At 46.9% G+C, this 25,333-nt stretch overlaps 2 protein-coding genes across 6 annotated transcripts in view; one reads left to right on the top strand and one right to left on the bottom strand.

Moving 5' to 3' along the window:
• Nucleotides 1–7,207, top strand: part of MAP4K1 (mitogen-activated protein kinase kinase kinase kinase 1) — a 43,065-nt gene extending 35,858 nt beyond the window's left edge. For all 5 annotated transcript variants that reach the window (XM_058196308.1, XM_058196309.1, XM_058196310.1 and 2 more), the window contains 8 exons: nt 412–470; nt 604–707; nt 3,456–3,630; nt 4,377–4,445; nt 4,538–4,621; nt 6,256–6,326; nt 6,542–6,597; nt 6,875–7,207. In XM_058196308.1, the coding sequence (XP_058052291.1) occupies nt 412–470; nt 604–707; nt 3,456–3,630; nt 4,377–4,445; nt 4,538–4,621; nt 6,256–6,326; nt 6,542–6,597; nt 6,875–6,944 (688 nt within the window). In that variant the 3' untranslated portion in view covers nt 6,945–7,207. The remainder of the gene's footprint in view (nt 1–411; nt 471–603; nt 708–3,455; nt 3,631–4,376; nt 4,446–4,537; nt 4,622–6,255; nt 6,327–6,541; nt 6,598–6,874) is intronic.
• A 710-nt stretch (nt 7,208–7,917) lies between these two features.
• The window catches only part of RYR1 (ryanodine receptor 1), a 170,535-nt gene continuing 153,119 nt past the window's right edge, over nt 7,918–25,333 (bottom strand). The window contains exons 89-102 of the mRNA XM_058196238.1: nt 24,402–24,493; nt 21,959–22,163; nt 20,372–20,458; nt 18,247–18,644; nt 16,389–16,431; nt 15,301–15,431; nt 14,545–14,605; nt 12,923–13,069; nt 12,679–12,813; nt 12,406–12,562; nt 11,509–11,573; nt 10,993–11,093; nt 10,353–10,404; nt 7,918–9,248 (exon numbers count right to left, since the gene is read on the bottom strand). Of these exons, the coding sequence (XP_058052221.1) occupies nt 9,153–9,248; nt 10,353–10,404; nt 10,993–11,093; nt 11,509–11,573; nt 12,406–12,562; nt 12,679–12,813; nt 12,923–13,069; nt 14,545–14,605; nt 15,301–15,431; nt 16,389–16,431; nt 18,247–18,644; nt 20,372–20,458; nt 21,959–22,163; nt 24,402–24,493 (1,770 nt within the window). The 3' untranslated portion in view covers nt 7,918–9,152. The remainder of the gene's footprint in view (nt 9,249–10,352; nt 10,405–10,992; nt 11,094–11,508; nt 11,574–12,405; nt 12,563–12,678; nt 12,814–12,922; nt 13,070–14,544; nt 14,606–15,300; nt 15,432–16,388; nt 16,432–18,246; nt 18,645–20,371; nt 20,459–21,958; nt 22,164–24,401; nt 24,494–25,333) is intronic.

The raw sequence follows: 25,333 nt of genomic DNA, 5'->3' as shown, positions 1-25,333 counted from the left end.
ACTAGACACAAGAACAGTTTTTTCCCGAAGGCCATCACTCTGCTAAACAAATAATTCCCTCAAACTGTCAGACTATTTACTGAATCTGCACTACTATTAATCTTCTCATAGTTCCCATCATCAATCTCTTTCCGCTTATGACTGTATAACTTGTTGCTGGCAATCCTTATGATTTATATTGATATATTGATCATCAATTGTGTTGTAAATGTTGTACCTTGATGAAGGTATCTTTTCTTTTATGTACACTGAGAGCATCTGCACCAAGACAAATTCCTTGTGTGTCCAATCACACTTGGCCAATAAAATTCTATTCTATTCTATTCTATTCTAAAAAAAACCTGTATAAGACAGTTCTAAGAGGCCATCTCGTTTCCTGCCATCATCAACTTTCCTTCCTTCCCCCCCTAGAAAAAACGTCGTCACCAGCAAGATCCCCGACACGAAGGGATGCCAGAAATGTTGCACAGGTGCTTTGAATGCCAGTCCTAGGGACGGTCACGGTCACCGCGGCTGACCCTTCCTCTCCTCCCCTCGGTTGTTGTGCCTGGCATCCAATACAGCACATTCTCCCTCCTCCTCCCCCCCCCCACTTTCTTGCAGCCAGGAACACCCAGAACAGCTGCCACTTCCTCTGTGGGGCATTGGAGGCCGGAGTGGTTCTCCTCCAATGGTACGAACCCATGCAGAAATTCATGCTGGTCAAGGTAAGAGCCGGGGTCCTCTGCCAGGGTGAAGGTTGGCATCCCAAGGAAGAGACGGCCAGGTTGTGTGTTTGACAGCCTAGTGGGCTATGACTGTATAACTTGTTGCTGGCAATCCTTATGATTTATATTGATATATTGGTGCCAACTGATGGAGAACACCTCTTTCCCACCCTGGGCATTCTCTCTGAAGGGCTTTCACCCACTTATTATTGAAACCAGTTTGGGATGCCAGGGTTTTTCCATTTTTTTCAGGAGATTTATTCCATCTAGGCCAGTAACTCATTCTATTCTATTCTATTCTGCCTGTGCAATGCTCTCTACATGGGGCTCCCCTTGAAGAGCACCCGGAGGCTCAGTTAGTCCAGAATGCCTTCTTCCCCTATAAAAACCCATCCCACTGCAAGATCCCGACACGAAGGGATGCCAGAAATGTTGCACAGGTGCTTTGAATACCATCTTTAAAGCGCTCCATGGCTTAGGACCGATACCTTGAGACCGCCTTCTGCCACCGATTGCCTCCCAGCGACCTGTGCGCTCCCACAGAGCGGGCCTCTCCTCCTCCTCCCCCACTTTCTTGCAGCCAGGAACACCCAGAAACAAATAATTCCTCAAACTGTCAGACTATTTACTGAATCTGCACTACTATTAATCTTCTCATAGTTCCCATCATCAATCTCTTCCGCTTATGACTGTATAACTTGTTGCTGGCAATCCTTATGATTTATATTGATATAGGAAGAGATGGCCAGGTTGTGTGTTTGACAGCCTAGTGGGCTAGGTCGCACGGTTTGCAATTTTAGTGCCTCGGGTGCGATTGCCAAGGCAGACCCAGGTTGGTGCCAACCGATGGAGAACACCTCTTTCCCACCTGGGCATTCTCTCTGAAGGGCTTTCACCGACTTATTATTGAAACCAGTTTCTGGACTATTGCAATGCTCTCTACATGGGGCTCCCCTTGAAGAGCACCCGGAGGCTCAGTTAGTCCAGAATCGGCGGGTGATAGAGGGCACCGCGTTGCTCCCATATAACACCCATCCTCTACACTGGCTACGGTAGCCTTCGGGTGCAATTCAAGGTTTTGGTTACCATCTTTAAAGCGCTCCATGGCTTAGGACGGGATACCTTGAGACCGCCTTCTGCCACCGATTGCCTCCCAGCGACCTGTGCGCTCCCACAGAGCGGGCCTCCTCAGGGTGCCGTCGACCAAACAATGTGGGTTGGCGACCCCCAGGAGGGCCTTCTCTGTGGCAGCACCAACCCTGTGGAGCAGGCTTCCTCCGGGATTACGACAACTCCCCGACCTCCGGACCTTCAGACGTGAACTGAAGACTTTATTATTTCAACGCGCTGGACTAGCCTAAGAATAAAATGTTTTAGCTAAATTTTAACGGGTTTTTAACTGGTTTTGTACTGTTTTTAGTGATTTGGCTATGATAATATTTAGTTTTAATTGGGTTTTAATGTTTATTTATTATACTGTCTTTTAATATGCCTGTGAACCGCCCTGAGTCCTACGGGAGATGGTGCGGTATAAAAGTATGATTAATAAATAATAAAATAAATAAATAGTAATGGCTAACCTTTTTGTTGGCGCGTACTGAAAGCATGTGCCGGCACCCATAATGCAGAGGTGAAATGCTCCCGGTTCGGACCGGATTAGCCGATCCGATAGTGATGGCGGCAGGTGGTTCAGAGAACCGGTAGCAAAAATCCCTGGCCCACCGCCCATGCCCACCCAATTGCCCGGTTGCCTGCTTCTTTTAAAAAATGCTTTTAAAAGATTAAAAAGAGACTCTGACGATCACAGCTGAGCCGGGCGATTGTCAGAGCCTGTTTTTTTTTAACTTTTAAAAGCTTTTTTTTAAACAACCTATTCGGCCAAAGTTTGTAAAAAAAAAAAAATGCTTTTAAAAATAAAAAATAAAAAAAAGATTGCGCGCCACAACTGATCACCCCTCCCCCCCACGGTGTTCTACTTACCCCATGCGTCCTTTTGGCGTGCAGTTTGCACGCACACGCTCGCCTCGCATTTGGTGCATGGTGCGCACACGCACAGCCAGCGAACCGGTAGTAAAACGGTTTAGATTTCACCACTGCCATAATGCAACGCATGCGTGACACCCCCCCACGCTCCTTGCCCCCTGCCCATGCACACGTGACCTCCCGTGCTCCTCCCTCCCCCCACATGTGCACGTGACACCCCCCCGTGCTTTCCCTGCCTCCCCACGCATGTGCCCCCCCTCGCACTCCAAAAACTCACTGGAGTTTTTAAAGAAGAGATTGGACAGCCATTTGTCCAGAACTGTATAGGTTCTTCTGTTGAGGACTTATCTGTATTAATCTGCATGACTTTGGTTTCCTAGTCTGGTTTACTTTGAAAGGTTTTTTTTTTGCATTTATATCCCGCCCTTCTCCGAAGACTCAGGGCGGCTTACACTGTGTCAAGCAATAGTCTTCATCCATTTGTATATTATATACAAAGTCAACTTATTGCCCCCAACAATCTGGGTCCTCATTTTACCTACCTTATAAAGGATGGAAGGCTGAGTCAACCTTGGGCCTGGTGGGACTTGAACCTGCAATATTGCAAGCAGTTGCTGTTAATAATAGGCTGCATTAGCCTGTTGCACCACCAGAGGCCCTAGGTTGACAGGTGGCTATTAGCACCACGGCAGAGAGAACGTTTTTGTGGGCATCAACCCCATTCAGGAAACCCTTCTTCTTCTTCTTCTTCTTCTCTTTGGATAGTACTTTGATTTCCCTCTGCCTTCCTTGCTGCCCATCTTCGAGATGCTGATAAACCCCGACGAGGACTATCCGGTGATCTGCATTGGTGTGAGCAAGGGCCCCCCAGGACAGGCCGTGCAGTTCCAAGTCATTAACCTCAATTCCTTGACCTCCTGGTTTATCAGCGACAAAAGCGGTGAGTATCCTGGAAGCATATCCTGGTTTATTTGTTTTCCCCCTCAAGTACTAGCTGAATCCCAGGATGGGTTCTAAGTCATTCGGTGGTTCATTTGACAGGTCTGCTCTGGCACATTCTTTATGATGGACAACAATAAGGTAGAACTTCAGTAGAAAAGTCATACCACCCGATTCCTTCTTTGTCGAGACCCGTGATGGCAAACCTATGACACGTGTGCCCTCTCCATGGACGCGCACCCCGGCCACCTGGTCTTCGGGTTTCCAGTGCTCCGGCACGCGCGAAGATCAGCTGTGCACCAGCCACTTGTTCGATGCGCAGCATGCGTGCCAGCTACCTGGTCTTCGGGTTTCCTGTGCTACAGCACGCATGAGGGTCAGCTGGCCAGCACACATGTGCACACTGGAAAGCCGAAGACCAGGTTTCCGGCACGCATGCTGCGCCCCAGCCAGCTGGTCTTCTGACTTTCCGGGGCTCTGGCTCATGTGAAGATCAGCTGACAGGTGCAAACCAAAAGATCAGGTGCTGCACACCGACCAGCTGGTCTCCGAGTTTCCAGGGCTCTGGCACGCACATACATGCACATGTTCCGGTTTGGGGATTCGGTGCCGAAAAGGTTTGCCGTCACTGGTCTAGACCAAAAGGCTACCTTCTATCCTACGTTGAAGAACTCTTTTAAGGATCAAAACCAGGCTTTAAATGAATACCTAGCCGTAGTTCTGAACAATGCATCTGTTTGCCCGCAGAACCTTCCTGCTGTGGCTTCGTCCAGGTGACTCAGTTGGACAACAAGATGGTGATGGTGCTGATGGACGGTAAGTAGAAGCCAGGTGGCCCTTATTTGGTCAGGACTGTGAGGAGGGACTGTTCCTGATGGACAGCAATGCGTTTTTGGTTTGTTTCCCAGGTTGCATCCAGTTTGTCAGCCCCCGAGGGACACTGCTTGGATCCCCTCCGAAACTCACCTTTGACGTAGCGGTGGAGTCATTCGGTGAGTTCCTTTTCTCCACCCTGTTCAGTACTTCCTCCTTTTCCAGTACTAGCCTCCTCTCCATCATCTGATGCTCCTTTCCAGTCTTAGAGGAAAGACAGGTTGACATCTCCAGAGCAGCTCTGATCTTGATGGAGAAAAAGATCTAATCAGGGGTGAAATCTAGCAGGTTCTGGAGAACCGGTAGCGGAAATTTTGAGTAGAACCGGCAAATACTACCTCTGGCTGGCCCCAGAGTGGTGTGGTAATGGAGATTTTGCAATATCCTTCGCCCGGGAGTGGGGAGGGAATGGGGATTTTGCAGTATCCTTCCCCTGCCACACCCACTAAGCCATACCAAGCCACGCCCACAGAACCGGTAGTAAAATATTTGGATTTCACCACTGAATCTAATCCAGTGGTGGGTTTCAAATTTTTTTACTACCAGTTCTGTGGGCGTGGCTTGGTGGGCGTGGTATGGCTTGGTGGGTGTGGCAGGGGAAGGATATTGCAAAATCCCCATTTCCTCCCAATCAGCTGCGACTCGGGAGGCAGAGAATAGATGGGGGCGAGGCCAGCCACAATTTTTACTACCGGTTCTCCAAACTATTCAAAATTTCTGCTACCGGTTTTCCAGAACTGGTCAAAACCTGCTGAAACCCACCTCTGATTTAATCTATCTGTCCTCTCTACCAAATGCTGCCTGTGATTTTCTGGTTGTTGTGATGGTGCTTGTGGCGAGTTTGCTGGCTTGTCTGTCAGTAGTATTGAGAGGTGCATCAGGTTCCAACAACCAGAGCCAGATATGCGGAGCTCAGCTTAACTACTTTATTATGTTCTGCCTATAATACAGGAATCTCCCCATACGGGCAGTCTCCTTCCTCTTGAGAACAAATAAGATAAGGCTCCAAGGAACTTCAGGAGGGTCAGTTAGCAATTTTGTGGTTGCACAATGATTCCAGGATATCTCTATGCTTGATTCCTCCTCCCTGCCAGGCTGGGTGCTTCTCAAAGATGGTCTTGCTTTGCGTCGAGGTTGAGTCACCCTGTATTCGGGGGGATGCTAGACCACTTTTGAAGGATTCACTTCAGTGGTGAAATGTAAAATTTGTTACTACCGGTTCTGTGGGTGTGGCTTGGTGGGGGTAATGTGACTGGGTGGGCGTGGCCAAAAAGGTTGTAAAAAATGCTTTTAAAAGGCTCCTCTGATGATCCCAGCTGAGTTGCCTGATCGTCAGAGGCTTTTAAAAGCATTTTTTCTTCAGCCGAAGAGGTTGTATGAAAAATGCTTTTAAAAGCCTTTGACGATCCCAGCTGAGCCGCACGATCATCAGAGGTTTTTTTTTTACTTTTAAAAGCATTTTTTCAGCCAAAGAAAAAATGCTTTTAAAAGTAAAAAAAAAACACCCTCTGACGATCGCGGGGCTCAGCTGGGAATGGGCCGGGGGAGCAGGGATTTTTGCTACCGGTTCTCCGAACCACCTGCTGCCATTGCTACCGGATCAGGCGATCCAGTCTGAACCGAGAGCATTTTACCCGATTCACTTCCCATTCCGCTTTGAGGGGAGGCCTGTCCAATGCCCGAACAGCTTTTACGAAATAGAGAGTAAGTCACGGTGGCAGGACCTGAACTTCTTCGCTTCTTCTCTCTCCAGCACTGGTGCAGAATTGCGTGCATGCATTTTGGCGCCATGGTGTGCAGACACGGCCGCTTGGATCCGGGCAGGTAAAGGAGCAGCTGTGTTTTCAACATGGTGTGGTCAGTCCTCTTGAGATTTTATGCCCAAAGATGAGTGGTGGGAGAAGAACCCAAGATAACCCCTTCATGGTATTCTACAGTATTGTCTCCTGACTTGTGGGTAGAAGTCCAACGATTCTTAGCAAGAGGCTCACTTAAGAGGCATCCATAACCCTTCATCCTGATCTGATGTTTCTTCTCAGGTAACACAGAAGCTGCAGGATCAACGGTGGACCTTCCGCTTACTGGGAGCCTCCAGGTTTGAAGACCTTCAACCTAATCTCTCTGCTTCTCCCACCCATGCAAGTTGCTCCACTGCTTTGTGGCCTTCAGAACTTCTCCCAATTTCCTTGCGTGGGTCCTGTACTGAATAGGAGGGACTCCTTTTCTTTGGCTCTTTTGGGACAACCTTCTTCATCCCATGGGCTCCATGGTCCCCAACCTTCTCAGCTAGCAGGGCCATCCTGCAACCACAGAACATCCTCCTCCAGGGTACCCATCTAATTCTTGTCTTATCTCTTCTCCTTCCTTGCCAGCACCATCGTGTTGGAGACACGACCAGTGAATAATCCAAATTCCACCAGCAATCTCTACGTGCCGGAATGACGATGGTTCAACCCCAGCCCGTAGGTTGCTCAGACTGACCATTTCCCACCCTCTGGAATTGATTCCTCGAAGAACAACAAGTGATGAGGAAGGGGACTCCATCTGTCAGATGCTTCGGGACTGCCCAGGAAGCTGGCAACACTGGGCTGGCAGGGAGAAATTGTCCAGCCCAACTCTTACAGTAGCTTCACCCCAAAGCACCAAGGGACACCAATATACTTCTCCTTACATACCATTCAACCTCAGTAAACAGTATGTTCAGTTTTTCGTTTCCCCATATGTACCTTCTCCTCTGAAAGATGTGTCTCAGTGTGCATGTATGAATATGTTAACGCACCTAAGAGCAGTATCCAGGATCCTGGCTAAGTTGTGTATGGCCAGATCCTGTCTGAATGGGGGTTACCTCCAGGATGTTGTGGTTGCCCCATCATTGGAGGCTTTCAAGAAGAGATCGGACGACCATTTGTCTGAAGTGGTATAGGGGTCTCCTGCTTGAGCAGGGGTTGGACTAGAACAGGGATCTCCAACCTTGGCAACTTTAAGCCTGGCGGACTTCAACTCCCAGAATTCCCCAGCCAGCAAAGCTGGCTGGGGAATTCTGGGAGTTGAAGTCCGCCAGGCTTAAAGTTGCCAAGGTTGGAGACCCTTGGACTAGAAGACCTCCAAGGTCCCTTCTCTTATTCTGTTAAATCTCTTCTCGGTCAAGGTTCTCTGCTCACATACCCCTTACACATGGGGGGGGGGGATGTACCTCCATTCATCCAAGCCAGGATGGCTTGGATATCATGTGTGACGCCAAGCTGGCGTCTGTGCCTATTTGCAGCAGACGGATCACCAATAAAACACACGGCGAGCCGAAAGCGGACTCGTAAAAAAACACAGCATGAACAGCAACAGAAAAACAAGAAAAGAAAAAGAAAAACAGCGTTGCAATGTGTGGGTTCTGCAGAAGGAGGATGTCGACTCGGAGGGCTGCAGCAGTCTATGGTTTTATTGGCAGAGAACCAAGCTGGATTCGAGGGGCGGGCGAACCACGAAGGGGCCCTGCATCCCCGCAACAGAGCTGGCGTCAAACATCCAGTGGGGACGGCCATTAAATCGGGGACGGCAAAGGGGTCTATTTTGTACAGGAGCTCAAGGGCTGTGGATCTCCGGAGGGCCCCTTGCCTCCCCCAGCCCCAATACACGCACACACACACACATCTGGCTCTACTGGGTGGGATTTCTAGCGCCTTCTTAAGTACAGATGGGGCAAGAAAAGACCCCCTCACCACCCTAAGTATAAGCTTGACAAATAAGAGAGAGGGAGGAGTAAGAGTGAAGTTATTCAAGTCACGGAGAGGAGGAACAGAGGGGGCTGCATTCTTCTTCTTGGGGACCCTCAGCATTTCTTTGGCACCTGGCTACACTGGCCGACCGAAATCAGGAGCACATTCGCCCCAACTTCTCCCCGTACCAACTCGCCATCGCCAATTTGGGACAACTCACCGCGGGACAAGAGTTCCACTAATATCAAACGAACCGGTGGGGCAGGATCGTTTAAAGAAAGGCTACGAAAGGAAGGACAGAACAAAGTGGGAAGGACAAACATTATTTTTTTTTTAAAAAAAAATCATTTTAAATAATGAAAACTGAATTGTTAAAATTGTCCCGCGGTGAGCTGTCTCGGGGAGAGTCGGCCAAGGCGAATTATCCCGTTCCGTTCTCCCAATGGGTCCGGAAGAGTAGTTTTTCCCTGTATGGAGGACCCTCCCCTCTCTTAGAGGGGATGAGGGCCAATAAAAGGCACTTGAAATTGGGAGGGGGGGTTCGGGGGGGGGCTTTAACCTGAAAAGGAAGCCTATTGCACGGAGCCCACTGCCACTAAGGGACCAGAAAGAGTTGGGAAGAGTTACTGGCCGAGTGGGAGGCTGGCTTAGCCCAAGCAGGTGGGGCATTTCTCGGGGGTGGGGTGGGGACAGAAATACCCACCTCTTCCACCGAGGGGTGGGGGCTTGGCAGCAAGAGGCAGAAGACATAGTGGGGATGACTTGAGGGCGGAGGGAGGGAATGAGGCGGCTCTCCTCAAGCTTGAAACAAAAGACGCTCAACCAGGCTGTCCCACTCTGCTTTGCTGCTGAAACCCCCTTTCTCTAGGGCCGAAGGAAGGGGGCAAGGGAGGTGGACCCAGGGCAACTGCCTTGCCCCCTGCTTAGCCCAGGGGAGGCTCTAGCCGAGCAGGTCTTCATACTGTTTCCGGAAGCAGTCTCCAGCCGGGAAAAAATCCCAACACCGCTCTTGGTACATTTTCCAGACATAAGATTCCTGCAAAAGGGAGAACACAGGAGCCCCATTAATAAAGGAAAGCAGCGTCCCTTTTTTAAAAAAAAATCAACTTCAGGGAGTCCTCGGCTTACAACTGTTTTGTTGAGCGACCTTTCACAGCTACAACAGCGCTGGAAAAAATTCACTAGAGCTAGCAAATCACTGGGATTCGCGGGTTGTAGAGATCATTCCCCTCCGGCCACTGTGGGTAACCCTGGGAGACAGCCTTGAGAGAGAGATGTCTGGAATGCGCTTTTGTTTTTGGCTGCTGTGCTGCTTCGCCGTTTTCCCATCCCCCTTGCCTGTGGGAACTCGAGAGCAGGCCAGGGATGCTTTGCGAGTTGACAAGTAACTTAGGATCAGGTTCTCGCACTTACGACCATCACAGCATTTCCCCCCGGGCGTCATGTGATCAAAATTTGGGTGCTGGGAAACTGGCATGTACTTATGATGGCTGCAGCGTCATGGGATCCTGTGATTGCCTTTGTGACCTTCTCAGCTGGCTTCCCCAGAAGCCAAGTCAATGGGGGAAGCCGGATTTGCTTAATGACGGCATGATTCGCTTAACGACTGCAGCGATTTGCATAACAGCCTTGGCAAACAAGGTTGTAAAAAAAAAAGTGGGATTTCCTTAACAACCATCTTGCTTAGCAACAGAAATTCTGTCTCAGTTGTCATTGTAAGTAGAGGACTAGCCGTAATAATGTCATGTGTTAAAACATTTACGGAATAAATAGAGAAAAATGGTGGGGAAAGGCAATAAGGGATGCAGAATAACGTATTCGTAAACAAGCAAAGGATTTCCAATGGTCCTAACATTCAAAATTCCTCATTTAATGAAGGAATGATTGAATGAAATGCACGGTTTGTGACATCATCTTTCAAGAAAAGCTCTATAAAGCTCTAAATATCATCTTTAGTATTAGTATCACTGTTATTTGTTATTGTTCCTCAAACAATGTGAAGAAAAGGAAAAGGAAAAAAAAAAGAGGGGAAAAAAAGGAAAAATATTATTAAAAGAAACAATTTGAGAAGAAGAAAAACAAATACAAAATATTGAGTTTTAACTTCCCTCCCTTCCAGTCCTCAAGCCCCCCCTCTCACCTGGCCAGTGTGCTCCGTTTCATCCTTATTGATGAGATACATCAGGAAGAACCTACAAGGGGAAAGAAAGATGGAAAGGACAGATCTGGAAACCTTTGCGAGGAAAGGAATCAAGATTTGCAGTGTATCTTCAGATTTAGAGAAACGTGGGTTGTACCCAGAGGAACACCTCTGAGGTGACGGGAAATACTGCCTCTTGGGAAGCGGATAAATTAAAAGGGACAGGGAAGAAGAAGTCTCTCCTCTTATTACCCTTCCTGCAATTTAACTTGCAACTCTCTCCAATGGACTGTGAGAATAACCTGTGCAGCAGAGGAAGAAAACCCAGCAAACGAGACAAGGGTCAGATAAGAGAAATCTGAGTCCAAAGCAGACATGTAATTTGAGAAAGTGTCTCAGACCTGACTTGCAAAATTTGGCTACATAACCTTATAATAAAAGTCGTATTAGCGTTAATAACATTGGTTTTCCCGGTCTGGACTACTTCTAAAGGCTGACTTTGGGCCGTAAGAATCTACTTCTCAAGAGTCTTCGAATGAATGGTTTTCTGCTTTCGGAAATCATCAGAGCTACAGAATAAAGACCAGGAAAACCCTGGCTGTCACCTTTTCCTCCCCCTGCTCCCGTGACCTTTGCTTACATGTAATTTGCCAGGTTGTGCTCCTCTAACGTGTGGGTCTCAAAGCCGTGGGGCGTCGTGTCAAAATAGTCACTGCCAAGCCCGCAGATGAAACATTTGGTCTGGAGAGTGAAGAAAAGGGCCAAGCAGTCATAAAATCGGATGCGATTGTTAATACCAGGAATGGGCTTCAAAAATTTTAGCAAGGGGTTCTCTGCCTGATTGCTGGATGGGCGTGGCCATGGTGGACGTGGCCTAGTTGGCCTCCTGCACCACAGTGGGGATAGGGGGGCGTTTTTTCCCTCCCCAGGCCCTGGAGGCTTTCCTCGAGCCTCCGGGAGGGCAAAAACGGCCTCCCCAGGCTCTGGAGGCCCTCTGGAGGCTGGAAACAGGCCCGTTTCCGGCCTTCCCGAACATCTGTTAGGCCCGAACTGGCTGAATCCCACCACTGGGTTGGAGCAGAAGACCTCCGAGGTCCCTTCCAACTCTCTTATTCTGTTATTCTGCTAAAAACGACCGAGAGGTGATTCAGCGTACCTCCATGTCCTCCTTCACTTGCTCCTGCTGGTCTCTCAACTCCCCAAAGGCATCAATAATCAAACCTGGGGAAATGGAGAAAGGAGTCCAGAAGTCAAAGAGAAAAGAAAAATTTGAGATTAAACAAAGCCAAGCCGAGGAACATTTCCCAAAAACCGCTACCCTCCACAAAAGACAGGATGATGAGTCATGTTCCGTCACTGGAAGAGATATCCTGAAGATGCTCAAAGACATCCTTGTTTCAAAGATAAAACATAACCAACAGCTCATCTTTGGCGTCAGGAGGCTGTTCCCACAAATACTGGTGTTCTGACCCAGCTCCCCAAACACGACAAACCCTCTGACATGAATTCAAAAGATTCCTTTATTAGGAATGTCAGCAGCCCCAGCAAAAAGTTTATCTCGCAGGCTAACAAGCCCTTCCAGCCGGAAGTTGAATAGTTGTCTGCCATACCTATTCATCTCTGCCCCCTGCCTTTTATCTCCAGAGCTCAGGTGGGGCTTCACTAGCAGCGGTGGCTCTTCATTCCCAAGGACCGGTCCATAGATTTCCACTGCTCTCCTCTCCTCTGCCTTCTATTCATCCACGCATCAGGCACTGGACCTGGCTATTCGTCCTCTTCCTCATCAGCCACCTCCAGACCTGGGGGCTGTTGACTCTCCATCTGAGGGCTGATGGACAGGCCAGGCTCTGCCCCTCTCTCTCTCTCTCTGCCAGCTCCATTCCCTCTTCCCCCTCGGAGCTCTCAGGTTGCCCTGATGTTGACCCTGACTCTGAGTTGGCTGCTGGAGGGGCCGGCGGTCGACAGGCCACAACAGGTTACAATTATGGAAGTAGACAAGAGACACAGTGGTACAGCAGAGACTCATGAAGGGGTGCAGGCCCACCCATCTCACCTTGGATGATAGCCAACAAGATGACAATGACAAAGAAAAAGAAGGTGATATCAAAGATCACGCGGTACAGCTCATATTCATCTCCTGCTGGATCTTCAATCTCATCCCCGATGCCGCCACCGGCTCTCACTCCAACATACATGTGGAAGAGGTAACACTGTTGGGAGGAGAGTAGAAAGCATCCAGACTCAGAGCACAACTCAGCCTTCCCAACCCCGGAGCCTTCAGGTGTCCAGGAGAACATCAAGTCTAGGAAGTTTCATTGTCTCTCACCGTCATCATATCATCACATTTCATGTCCGGTTCGTCCTCGTCCTCGCTCTTGTTGTAGAACTTGCGGAAAAAGTTGAAGGCCACCACGGTGTAAAGGTAGACAACTACTGCCAGCAACCCCACAGTCATCATCAGCTGGGGAAAGAGGACACAGGTGCAGGGGATGGTCAGTTGAGTAGCAGGAAAGAACAGCTTTCTCTTGGTGCTATAGAGCAGAGGATTCCTCTCCCTCATCCCAACTGACCTGTTTGCCATTGTGGGTGACAGAAGACAGGATGGTCCGTAAGGTCTTGACGCCCATGGCAATATCCAGGAGATGGCAAGCGAAGAAGAAGTTGTTGTAATGGCCAAGCACGGACATCACCATGTACCAGAAGAGATACAGAAAGGACTGAAGTGGGAGGGAGAGAAAGAAGAACAACTGGATGGAGAGCAAATGAACAAGGTCCTTGAGGTCTTGATAGTAGGAAGAGGAAGGTATCAGTAATATCTTCTGGCGTTAAACTTTAGTCTAACAACAATGAAGTCAAGACCCAAGAACCAAAAGCGAAGTTGCTTCTTAGTTTCCTTAGTTTCTTCGCTTACAGACAGAATCTTGCCAGACTAAAGCGACTGTCTGCAAAACTTGAGATGTACTCTGTGAACTGCTAAGGAGGGAGCCCTCTTCCTCCCTCCCAGGCATGCCAGACTCTGCTGCCTCTTTGCCCTCTGGGGAAAAGCCCCTCCCAGACTACAGGTTGTTCTCAACTTACGACAGTTCGTTTAGTGACTGTTCCAAGTTATAACAGCCTTGAAAAAAGTGACTTATGTTCATTGTTCACAAATGCCACCATTGCAGCATCCCCCATGGTCACGTGATCAAAATTCAGATGCTTGGAAACTGAATATTTATTCTAAATATAAATATAGGATATTTATGATAGTTGCGTTGTCCTGGGGTCATGTGATCTCCTTTTGTGATCTTCTGACCCGCAATGTCAATGGGAAAGATAGAGTCACAGGACAACCGGGTTACTAGCTTAGCCAGTGTAACCACGATGGCAAGACAGGTCGTAAAATGGGGCAAAACTCACTTAACTGTCTCGCTTAGCCACAGAAATTTTGGGCTCGATTTTGGCCGTAAGTCTAAGACTAGTTATATGTTCCACGATATCTGCTGATGTGTCATTGAATTGGTGCTGACCCCTAGGAACTATGGGGACAGAATTTCTCCAGGATGAAAGGAGTGTCAGTATTCAGGAGTGGTCAAAATTGTGGGAACCTTTTGGGAAAAGAGTATTTTCTAAAACTAGATAATAACGCCACTTTTTTGGGGGAATAGTACCATAAAATTATAGATCCATGGAAAGATAATTTAATCAGGAATGTAAGGCAATAACTTGTATGAAGGATTTGCTATTAGAATAGCAGTGACGGTATAAAGAAGAAAAACGAAACACGTAGAAAAAACGAGATATGCAAAAATTATCACCATGTCAGTTAAATCCTTCGTCGGGTAACCTTTAACATGAATTACGTCTTCCCATGGAATGAACCAAGTCTTTGAGTTCTGCAGCTGTTATCATGTGAAACCAAGATTGAAGGATGGCTTCTATTAACTGGGTTTTATTGCTGGGTTGCTTGTTCTGACTAACCAGTTTCTTTAGTCGGCTCCATCGATTTTCCATTGGGTGAAGGTCTGGGCTATTCCCAGGCCATTCCAGCAGTGGAATACGATTATCTTGAAACTCCCCCTCCCAAAAAAGTGGTGTTATTAGCTAGTTTTAGAAAACACACTTTTCCCAAAAGGTTTCCACAATTTTGGCCACTACTGTACCTATTTTAAGAGTGAATTTCTCTGTCCTGGGGCTACATTTTTTTACTTACGTTATCCGTGAAGATGACGCCAAGTTTCCAAATCTTGTACTTAATGTCAATGGAACTAACCCTGAGAGAGAAAGAGAGAGAAATAGCACTTAGACTTCTACCGTATTTCCCCGAAAATAAGACCGGGTCTTATATTAATTTTTGCTCCAAAAGATGCATTAGGGTTTATTTTCTGGTTAGGTCTTATTTTTGGGAGAAATAAGGTACTAAATGCATCCATCTGCCTGACAATCTTAACTGGGGTTTATTTTGGGGGTAGGGCTTGTATTACGAGCATCCTGAAAAATCATGCTAGGACTTATTTTCCGGTTTTGTTTTGTTTTTTAATTTGAATTTATATCCCGACCTTCTCCGAAGACTCAGGGCGGCTTACACTGTGTTAAGCAATAGTCTTCATCCATTTGTATATTATATACAAAGTCAACTTTTATTGCCCCCCAACTATCTGGGTCTTGAGTCTTATTTTCGGGGAAACAGGGTATACTGCTTCATAGTGCTTTACAGCCCACTCTAAGCGGTTATTAACTTACCAACTGCAGCGATTCCCTTAACAATTGTGCCAAGAAAGGTTGTAAAATGGGCACAACTCACTTAGCAAATATCTTATTTACCAACAGGAATCTGGGGTTCAATTGTGGTCATAAGTCAAGGACTACCTGTACACTACAGTCATGTGAGAAAAGGTGTTATAAATACTGAGGAAATATTAATACCCTGAATTACAACTTAAAATGCTCCCTTTGTCGTCTTTCTCACCAAGTCAAGAACGACGTATCCGGCTCCGATTTCTTTTCGTTTTGGGCTGAGATATCCAGGCTGGCCAAATCGATGCCCAAAAGTTCTGCGATCCTTTCTCGCCCGTAGATATCGCCATATTTGTCTAGAACCTGGAGAAGAAGGGAAGCAACAATTACGCATGTTTTAAAATGGCGGCCATGTAGCTAGTCCTCAACTCAGGACCATAACTGGTCCATAATTTACTGGTTTTAAATTACTGGTTTTAAATTGGGTTTTATTCTATATTTTTAATTCTAAATTAACGGGCTTTTTAGAATAAGTTTTTTAATTGTTTTTATATTGTATTTATATGTTTTTAAATGCCTGTACACCGCCCTGAGTCCTTCGGGAGATAGGGCGGTATATAAATTTGATCAATAAATAAATAAATAAAATAAATAAATAACTGGGATCGGAACCGTCCTAGCAAAGCGAAGGGGTCATCAACGGAGCCATTCCCAAGCGTATGACCTTCATGTACTCTGGTCGTTAAACAAATCACAGGGTCATTAAGTGAATCTGGCTTCCCCAGTTATCTTTGCCTGCCGGAAGCCTCTGGGAAGATCAAAAATGGTGATCACGTGACCCTGGGACCCTACGACCATCATAAATACACGCCAGTTGTCAAGCACCCAAATTTCGATCATGTGACCGCAGGGATACTGCAATGGACATAAGTGCGAGGACTGGTCATGAGACACTTTTTCAGCATCATCATAACTTTGATCATTAAAAAAATAGCCGTAAATTGAGGACTACCTCTAGAGATAAATTCTTTTACCCTCTTGGCACCAATCAGATTATCTCTACCCACCCTACCTCCTCTGGAAGACCCTAGACTAGGGATGAAATCCAGCAGTTTCTGACAGGTTCTGGAGAACTGGCAGGGGAAATTTTGAGTAGTTCGGAGAACCGGCAAATACCACCTCTGGCTGGCCCCAGAGTGGGGTGGGAATGGGGATTTTGCAGTATCCTTCCCCTGCCACGCCCACCATGCCACGCCCACCGAACCAGTAGTAAAAAAAATTGAATTCCACCTCCACCCAAGGGCCTGCAGGCAATCTTACCTTTCTTTTGATGAACTTATCCCAGTAATTGCTCGGAAACGACCTGGCAGGGACAGAAAAAAATGGGAAGCAATTTTTAAAAAGCCGTCAGGAATATAATCCCCTCGTCCCACATCCACAAAGACCTTCTGTTCCGTTTAATCCCCCTGCAAAGTCCACTCTAGCCTCTCCCTCCTTTTGCAAACTTATTTTGCCACGAGTTCAGGTCCCGCCTTAGCCACGAAAGCCAGACTGGCTCAGGAATTCTGGGAGTTGAAGTCCATAGATTCTAAAGGGGCCTGTTCTGTCCCCCCTCGCCTCCGTCCGAGCGATGGCTTAATTAGCCGGCACTATCAGCTCTGGCAGCAAAAATAGCGAGCGTCTGCCAAGTGTCTCTGTTATCTCCCTCGACGCCGATGAGTCACCCAGGAACAAACTTCAGCTCTTAGTTAATCAGTTGATTTGCGTGCTACGAAGAGGCACAGCAGCTCTTGCTGCCTTTATATCCTGTGGGGTGTGGCTCCATGACTCAGCACTTCCTAGGCCTGCCCCACCCCTGCTTCTGTTGTTCCCACCTCTCCTGCCTACAAAACCTAGGGTCCAACCAAACCTGATTGCCATCAGCTGGATCTGAAGGTGTGGCCTGGTGGGGGAAAGAGTCAGGGGACGGAGGCCTCATTATCTCTTCCACCTGGCCTGCCTCTGGCTCCTGGAGCTGAGCCAGGGAAGCTGGTGCTCCCGAGGTAAGTCCTGATGGCCCTTCCCCCTCACTTTCCAAGTCACTTTCTGGCAGGAGGCCTGGCTCGGGGGGCACAGACACAACAGAGCCATAGATGCCCACCCTTGGCCCTGGACCCAGAAACAGCACACCATCCGGCCATACACAACTAAGAACAGTTCAAATCGGCCAATAAAGAACTCTTAGTAGGAGAAGGACAGAGCATGGAGGCAGAGTCAAGAGAGCAATTAGCTTGGAGTCGTTGCGTTCCCATAAATGCTCTGCCCAACCCCTCTCGGTTTCCATTAACTCTTAGCTAGTGCCAATTTAGTGCTGACCGTTAGTTGTCTAGATTCTTGTGTATAGTATGAGCAATAAATCTGCTTCACCGGAGCTTTAACAGATTTTAACCTATTAACATATTTCCATCACTTGCAATTTTAGCTCGATTACATCATGGGTTCAGAACTGACTGGGGCTGCCATGGTTTGGAGAGGTAGGGACAGTTCTGAGTGTTGTGGTCCAAAAGCAGCCTGCGGAGCTGGCAACGGAGTTGGACAACAATGAGGCTGAGGAAGAGCGTGGGCCAGTCCTGGAGGCTGGGGAAGGCCCGGATGGGGGCTCTGTGTTGGAGGCAGAGGTGGGGCCAGGGCCATCGGGGAGTGAGGTGCGGACTCCAGAGCCTCCAGAGGCTGACAGTAGTGAGGCAGAGGAACAGGAGGAGCCTGTTCCTAATGCAAGCATGAGAAGAGCTGCCAGGAGGCAAGAGCAGCTCAAGCAGAGAGGACAACTCTGGAGTAGGGCCAAGAGATGACTGGCCCCTCCCATAAGGCTTAAAAGACCAGCAATGGCGTTTGGGCTCTTTGCCGGAAAACAATGTTCATCATCTTTTTGCATTTATTTTTGTATCGGTGTCTTCTGAACTTTTGCCCAGAAAGGCCTTTGGCAGTTTGCCTAATTGGACCAAGGTTTGCGATAGGACTGAGGAATTTGTGTTGGGAAGAATTTGCTTTAATTTAGTTAAACTATGCTAGGAGTGAAGTAATTCTCAGCTGTTCGAATAAAGTTTGTTTTCACACTGACTGAGTTTCCTACTACCTACTTGGGCCTGGGTCACAACACTGAGGCCCTCCACAACCCATCCCCCCTTCCTTCACTCACGGAGCATTGAGCACCAGACGATCCCACTGGCCTTTGATGTCGTCGTCCTCCGGCTGCTCCGTGATATACAGCCCGCTAAACTCCAGCGTACGGGCCAGCTCCTTCTCGCGCTTGAAGATGACCAACGGCACCTTGAGGCAGTTGTAGCCGATGATGCAGAGGAACGCCACCAGGGTGTGAATGATGGACAGGAATTGTAAGGCTGGCTGCATGTAGCCCGTGCTCTCCTCTAGGAAGAAGTAGACCACGCTGTCTTCCTCGTCCTCGTCCCCATTGCCGTCCCCGTTGCCCCCGTTGTCATCTCCACCGAAGCCGGAGCCTGCCGCAGACCCTGCGTCCAGATCGCCTTCAAGGCCAGAGCCCTCAAACTCTTCCTCACCGGGTGGCGTGTCCGATACCTAGAAAATGGAAATCGTGACAGGACGAAGAGACTCAAGATAGATGAAACAATAATGAGGGCCTAAAGGATAAAAACCTAAGGTCCAGGCCTACAATCCTGGTTCTTCTCTAACTTTAGTCTTCTGCTTTAGGGTATTGTGACCACTTATATCCCAGGCTGGTGTCTATTCCTTTCTCTACCCCAACCTCTTAATACAGGGGTGTCAAACGCAAGACCTGTGGGCAGGATCTGGCCTATGGGATGCTTAAATCTGGCCCATGGGACCAGCCTGGAAACAGCAAAGGACTGGTTGTGCAATGCCAGATCCTCCATTTTGGCCAACAGGGTGTTGCAGGAGGCCATACAGGCTAAAAACAGGGTGTGTGGGTGTTGTGCTTCACCCGCCCTCCTCTCCTCAGCCGGGCCCCTCCCATCTCCTGCTATCTGAGCCAGAGACTGATAGTGAAGAAGAACGGCCTGCCATGCCTCCAGCCCCCAGCCCTGGCACCATGCCCGGACAGAATGAGCAAACAAACCTCTCTCCTACAGCGTGTGAGCAAGAAGCCAGCCACGAACTAGAATTGCCGGCAGCTGAGCAGGAGGACAAAACGTGGACAGATCCCCGCTTCCGGAGAATGGAGAGGCGACATCAGCAAAAGGAAGGGAGGGGCAGGCCTGGATAAGTGCTGAGTCATGGAGCCACACCCCATGGCCTATATAAAGGATCTGCTTTTTGGCATTTCTTGAGTCAGGCAAAGTCTCATCTGGTTGCTGAAGTCACACCTTGGATTCCTGCCTGCCCTGAGAACTCTGACAGGAATTTGGCAAAGCTGCAGAGGCTTCGTGGCCACGCTGGATACAGACTTCCCAGACCCGGCCGTCGGAGGGGGAGTGGGACATGACAGTGGGGGGGGCCTCATGTGGCCCCTCCATGCCCCGCTTTGGCCGGCAGGGTGCTGCAGAAGGCGTCTGTCCCATCTCCCCCACAAATGCTGGCCCGCGGAGGAGAACTACAATGCTGATCCGGCCCTTGAAGAAATCCAGTTTGACACCCCTGTCTTCAGTGGTAGGATTCAAATAATTTAACAACCGGTTCTCTGCCCTAATGACCAGCTGGGTAAGCGTGGCTCGGTGGTCATGTGACCGTGTGGGCATGGCCAATTCAACCTCACTCATGTCGATGGGCGCTTCACCTTAGCTGTTATAATGTAATAAGGGTTAAACCAGAGAGGCGGTTTCTATAAGCAGGGCAATAAAGATTAGGCTAGAAACAACACCAGAATGTTTCCTTCCTGCCTTCCTTACAGGATTAGCCCTGTAAAGTGGGGGAAAAAATAATAAGATTTCTTCTGACAACTGCTTAGAAAATTAACAACCGGTTCTCCCGAATAGCCGCGAACTGGCTGAATGCCACCACTGCCTTTCTTAATAGATTCCACTTCCAAGTTCTTCTGGATCCAAGAATGCTCTTCTAGAAATGACTAGACCAGGGACATCCAACCATGGCCACTTTAAGATCTGTGGACCTCAACTTCCAGAATTCCTCAGCCAGCTATGCTGAGCAGTTGAAGTCCTCAGATCTTCCACAAGTCTTGGAAGCTGCCATGGGTGGACACGGATCAAACTCTTGGCTTACTCTGGACCATCTCACCTTCTTCCCAAACTACTCGGGAAGCCCCAGTAACAGGGTTCCTGCGTCTCTACTCCCAAGTGACAACAACTCCTGACAATCCGCAAACCTTGTACCTTATAGAAAAGCAAGATGAAGTTGATGGCAAAGGCCAGGAAGAGGGCAAGGAAGCGCAGGTTGTAGAAATTCCTGGACAGGTAATTCTGAAAGGATGAGAAGATAAAGGTAAGTGTAAGGCGATAATTCCCTCAACACTTTTGAACTATTATTAAATCTGCACTACTGTTCATCTTCTCATCGTTCCCTTCACCCATCTCCTTCTACTTACGATTGTATGACTGTAACTTTGTGGCTTGTATCCTTACGATTTATATTGATATTGTTTCCTGATTGCTTATTTGTTCCCTATGACTATCATTAAGTGTTGAAAGTGTTGTACCTTGATGAAGGTATCTTTTATGTATTCCGAGAGCGTATGCACCAAGACAAATTCCTTGTGTGTCCAATCACACTTGGCCAATAAAAAATTCTATTCTATTCTATTCTATTCTATTCTATTCTATTCTATTCTATTCTATTCTATTCTATTCTATTCTATTCTATTCTATTCTATTCTATTCTATTCTATTCCTGATTGTTTCCTGATTGCTTATTTGTAACCTATGACAATCATTAAGTGTTGTATCTTAGGATTTTTGATGAACGTATCTTTTCTTTTATGTATACTGAGGGCATATGCACCAAGACAAATTCCTTGTGTGTCCAATCACACTTGGCCAATAAAAAATTCTATTCTGTTCTATTCTATTCTGTTCTGTTCTGTTCTGTTCTATTCTATTCTATTCTATTCTATTCTATTCTATTCTATTCTATTCTATTCTATTCTATTCTATTCTATTCTATTCTATTCTATTCTATTCTATTCCTGATTGTTTCCTGATTGCTTATTTGTAACCTATGATAATCATTAAGTGTTGTATCTTAGGATTCTTGATGAACGTATCTTTTCTTTTATGTACACTGAGAGCATATGCACCAAAGACAAATTCCTTGTGTGTCACTTGGCCAATAAAAAATTCTATTCTATTCTATTCTATTCTATTCTATTCTATTCTATTCTATTCTATTCTATTCTATTCTATTCTATTCTATTCTATTCTATACTATTCCTGATTGTTTCCTGATTGCATATTTGTAACCTATGACAATCATTAAGTGTTGTATCTTAGGATTCTTGATGAACGTATCTTTTCTTTTATGTACACCGAGAGCGTATGCACCAAAGACAAATTCCTTGTGTGTCCAATCACACTTGGGCAATAAAAAATTCTATTCTATTCTATTCTATTCTATTCTATTCTATTCTATTCTATTCTATTCTATTCTATTCTATTCTATTCTATTCTATTCTATTGAGGCCAGGTGCATGTGTGGAAGGTGTGGCGAACTAGTGGTAAGAATATGTGAAACCCACCGCTGCCAGGTACCCCAGGACGGTCATTGAGATGTTCCTGCTCAAAATCAAGAGGACTTAAGGTTCCTTATCTTCTGGAGTAGTGCTTCTCGGCCTTGGCGAATTGAAGATGGGTGGACTTAAACTCCCAGAATTCCCCAGCTAAGTCCATCCATCTTAAAACGTGCCAAGGTCGAGAAACATTGTTCTACAGCAAACATGACTGTCAACCCAAGAAAGATCCCCTTACCAGGAATTTGACCCTCTGGATCTCCAACTCGTTCCAAAATTCTGAGCCTCCCTGTTCCTCTTCTTTCTTCTCTGATCGCTGGGCCACCTTCTTCTTCTTCTCCTCCTGGGCTGGTGGCGGTGATGGCGGCTCTTCCTCCTTGGGTTCTTTCTCCTCCTCTTTCTTCTCCTCTTCTTCCTTCGCAGCCTTCTCCCCATTTTCCGCACTGCAGGTGGTGGGGAGGGTACAGAAACCATGTTGCAGATTATCACACAACCCTTCCAGGACCCTGTGCCCAATCCCGAGAGTACTTATGGCATCGCCATGCTATCAAAGCAATCCCTTTTCTATCCTCTCCAGGATTTTGGCTTCAGAAAACCAAGATTGTCAACTGCCTTTCTCCACAAATGGAGCCAATGATCGTTTCTATTTACAGTAGCGGCCAAAATTGTGGAAACCTTTTGGGAAAAGTGGATTTTCTAAAACTAGCTAATAACGCCACTTTTTTTTTTTTGAGTAGTACCATAAAATTATATATCAATGGAATGATAATTTAATCAAGAATGTAATGCAATAACTTTTATGAAGGATTTGCTATTAGAATAGCAGTGACAATATAAAGAAGAAAAGTGGAACACGTAGAGAAAATGAGGTATACAAAAATGATCACCGTTGAAAAAATGAGATGTGTAAAAATGATCCCCACGTTAATCCTTAGTTGGGTAACCTTTAGCATGAATTACAGCCTTACAAAATCTTCCCATGGAGTGAACCAAGTCTTTTAATTCTGCAGCTGTTATCATGTGAAACAGTGATGAAATCAAAAAAGTTTTTATTACTGGTTCTGTGGGCATGGCTTTGTGGGCGTGGCAGGGGAAGGATACTGCAAAATCCCCATTCCCACCCCACTCCTGGGGGAAGGATATTGAAAAATCTCCATTCCCACCACACTCTGGGGCCAGCCAGAGGTGGCATTTGCTGGTTTACCGAACTACTCAAAATTTCCACTACCAGTTCTCCGAACTGCTCAAAATTTCCACTACTGGTTCTCCAGAACCTGTCAGAACCTGCAGGATTTCACCCCTGATGTGAAACCGAGATTGAAGGATGGCTTCTATTAACTGGGTTTTATTGCTGGGTTACTTCTGACTAACCAGTTTCTTTAGTCAGCTCTCTAGATTTTCAATTGTGTGAAGGTCTGGGCTGTTCCCAGGCCATTCCAGCAGTGGAATAGGATTATCTTGAAACTCCCCACCAAAGAAAGTGGTGTCATTAGCCATCAAACCTCAAAAATAGACTTTTCCCAAAAGGTTCCCACAATTTTGGCCGCAACTGTAGATGTTTAAGTGGAGGCAGTTCTGACAAAGATTTTCTTGACTGCGCTGTTTTATTCAGCTGGTTTTATTGTTCCATTGCTTTGGGCATTGTTAATTTATTTATTTTTATTTATTTTTCACATTCTTATACCGCCCTTCTCCGAGGACTCAGGGCGGTGTACAGCATAAATAAAACACAAATACCAAAAAATTAAAATACAATATTCAATTAAAAATCTAATTCAATAAGCTGAATGTTTAAAATAAGTGTGTAAAATTATAAAAATAGAGCAAACCCCTTAAAAACCCCACTAAAAACCCTCGATTAAAATTTATCATTAGGCCAGCCCTGCTTGGTGAAAGAAGAAAGTTTTAAGCTCGCGCTTAAAGATGCTAATTCTGCTAATCTCCCAGGCTCCATCCCAGCAAGTAGTCCTACGACCACAACTTTCTGCTGTTAAGCAAGACGGTTGTTACAGTGAGTTTCGCCCCACGTTGCGACCTTTCTCGACACAACTGTTAAGCGAAATCATTGCAGGTGTGAAGTTAAGTGAATCTGGCTTCCCTGCGGACTTTGCTTGTTGGAGGTTCACAAAAAGGGGATCACATGACACACACACACACACACACACCCGGGACACTGCAAATGTCATAAATACGAGCCGGTGGGCAAACAGCCGAATTTTGATCATGCAAACACAGAGATGCTGCAACAGTTGTAAATGTGAGAAATGGTCATCGATCATTTTTTCCCCCTAGTGTTGTTGTATTAACTTCGAATTGTTGCTAAATGAATGGCTGTAAGTCGAGGATTACCAATAGTCAAAAGTGGGATGCTTTTAAGCAGCGGTCTCCAAAGTTGGCGACTTTAAGACTGGCTGAGGAATTCTGGGAGTTGAAGTCCACCAGTCTTAAAGTCGCATAGCTGACTCAGGAATTCTGGGAGTTGAAGTCCACCAGTCTTAAAAGTCTCATAGCTGGCTGTGGAATTCTGGGAGTTGAAGTCCACAAGTCTTAAAGCTGCCAAGTTTGGAGAGCCCTGCCTTAGACAATGAAAACTTCTGCCTTATTATTATTATTTTTTAGGGGGTTCTGGTGAACTCGGCAACCGCAGATGGTTTTAGGGGGTTCTTATGAATCCACTCAACTCAGCTTTCTCTGGTTCTGCTGGGGGTTCCTCAATCTTCTCCAGCTCTGGATGTGGCTCCTCCTCCTCCCCTGCCAGTCCTTGGAGGTCCACCTAGAGAAGCACAAGAACATCAATGAACGTCAATGAATTGGATCCAAGAGAAGAAACACATGGGAGGGGCATGATTCAGAAAGGAACATATTACAAGGACCTCACTAGAATGGTATTCTCTACCTTGAAGAAGTAAACTGTGGATGATTAGGGGATCAGAGGCTCAAAATATATGAAGAAGACTTACAGGAATTGGGTATGTCTAATTTAATGAATTAAATTAAATACGTGCTAGTCGTTGCCGACTCTAAGGGGCGGTGCTCATCTCTGTTTCAAAGCCGAAGAGCCAGCGCTGTCCAAAGATGTCTCCGTGGTCATTGGCCGGCATGACTCAACGCCAAAGGCACACGGAACGCTGTTCCCTTCCCACCAAAGATGGTCCCTATTTTTTCTACTTGCATTTTTACGTGCTTTCGAAACTGCTAGGTTGGCAGAAGCTGGGACAAGTAACGAGAGCTCACCCCGTTACACAGCAGCACTAGGGATTTGAACCGCTGAGCTGCCGACCTTTCGATCAACAAGCTCAACGTCCTCGCCCCTGAGCCACCGCGTCCCTATTAATTTAATGAAATTAGGATGGCAGTGTTCCAGTATTTTCAGGGGCTGCCACAGGGGGTCAAGCTATTCTCCAAAGCCTCTGAAGGCAGAAGAAGCAGCAATGGATGGAAACTAATCAAGGAGAGAAACAACCTGGAACTAAGGAGAAATTTCCTGACAGTGGCAACAATTAACTGGTGGAACAGCTTGCCATCAGAGGTTTTGGGTACTCCATCACTGGAGATTTTAAAGAAGAGATTGGACGACCATTTGTCTGAAATGGTAGGTAGGATCTCTTGCTTG

This window comes from Ahaetulla prasina, chromosome 10, assembly GCF_028640845.1.
Source record: "Ahaetulla prasina isolate Xishuangbanna chromosome 10, ASM2864084v1, whole genome shotgun sequence".
NCBI lineage: Eukaryota > Metazoa > Chordata > Lepidosauria > Squamata > Colubridae > Ahaetulla > Ahaetulla prasina.
The sequence above is the reverse complement of the archived record's forward strand: the minus strand, read 5'-3'. Positions and strand labels throughout refer to the sequence as shown.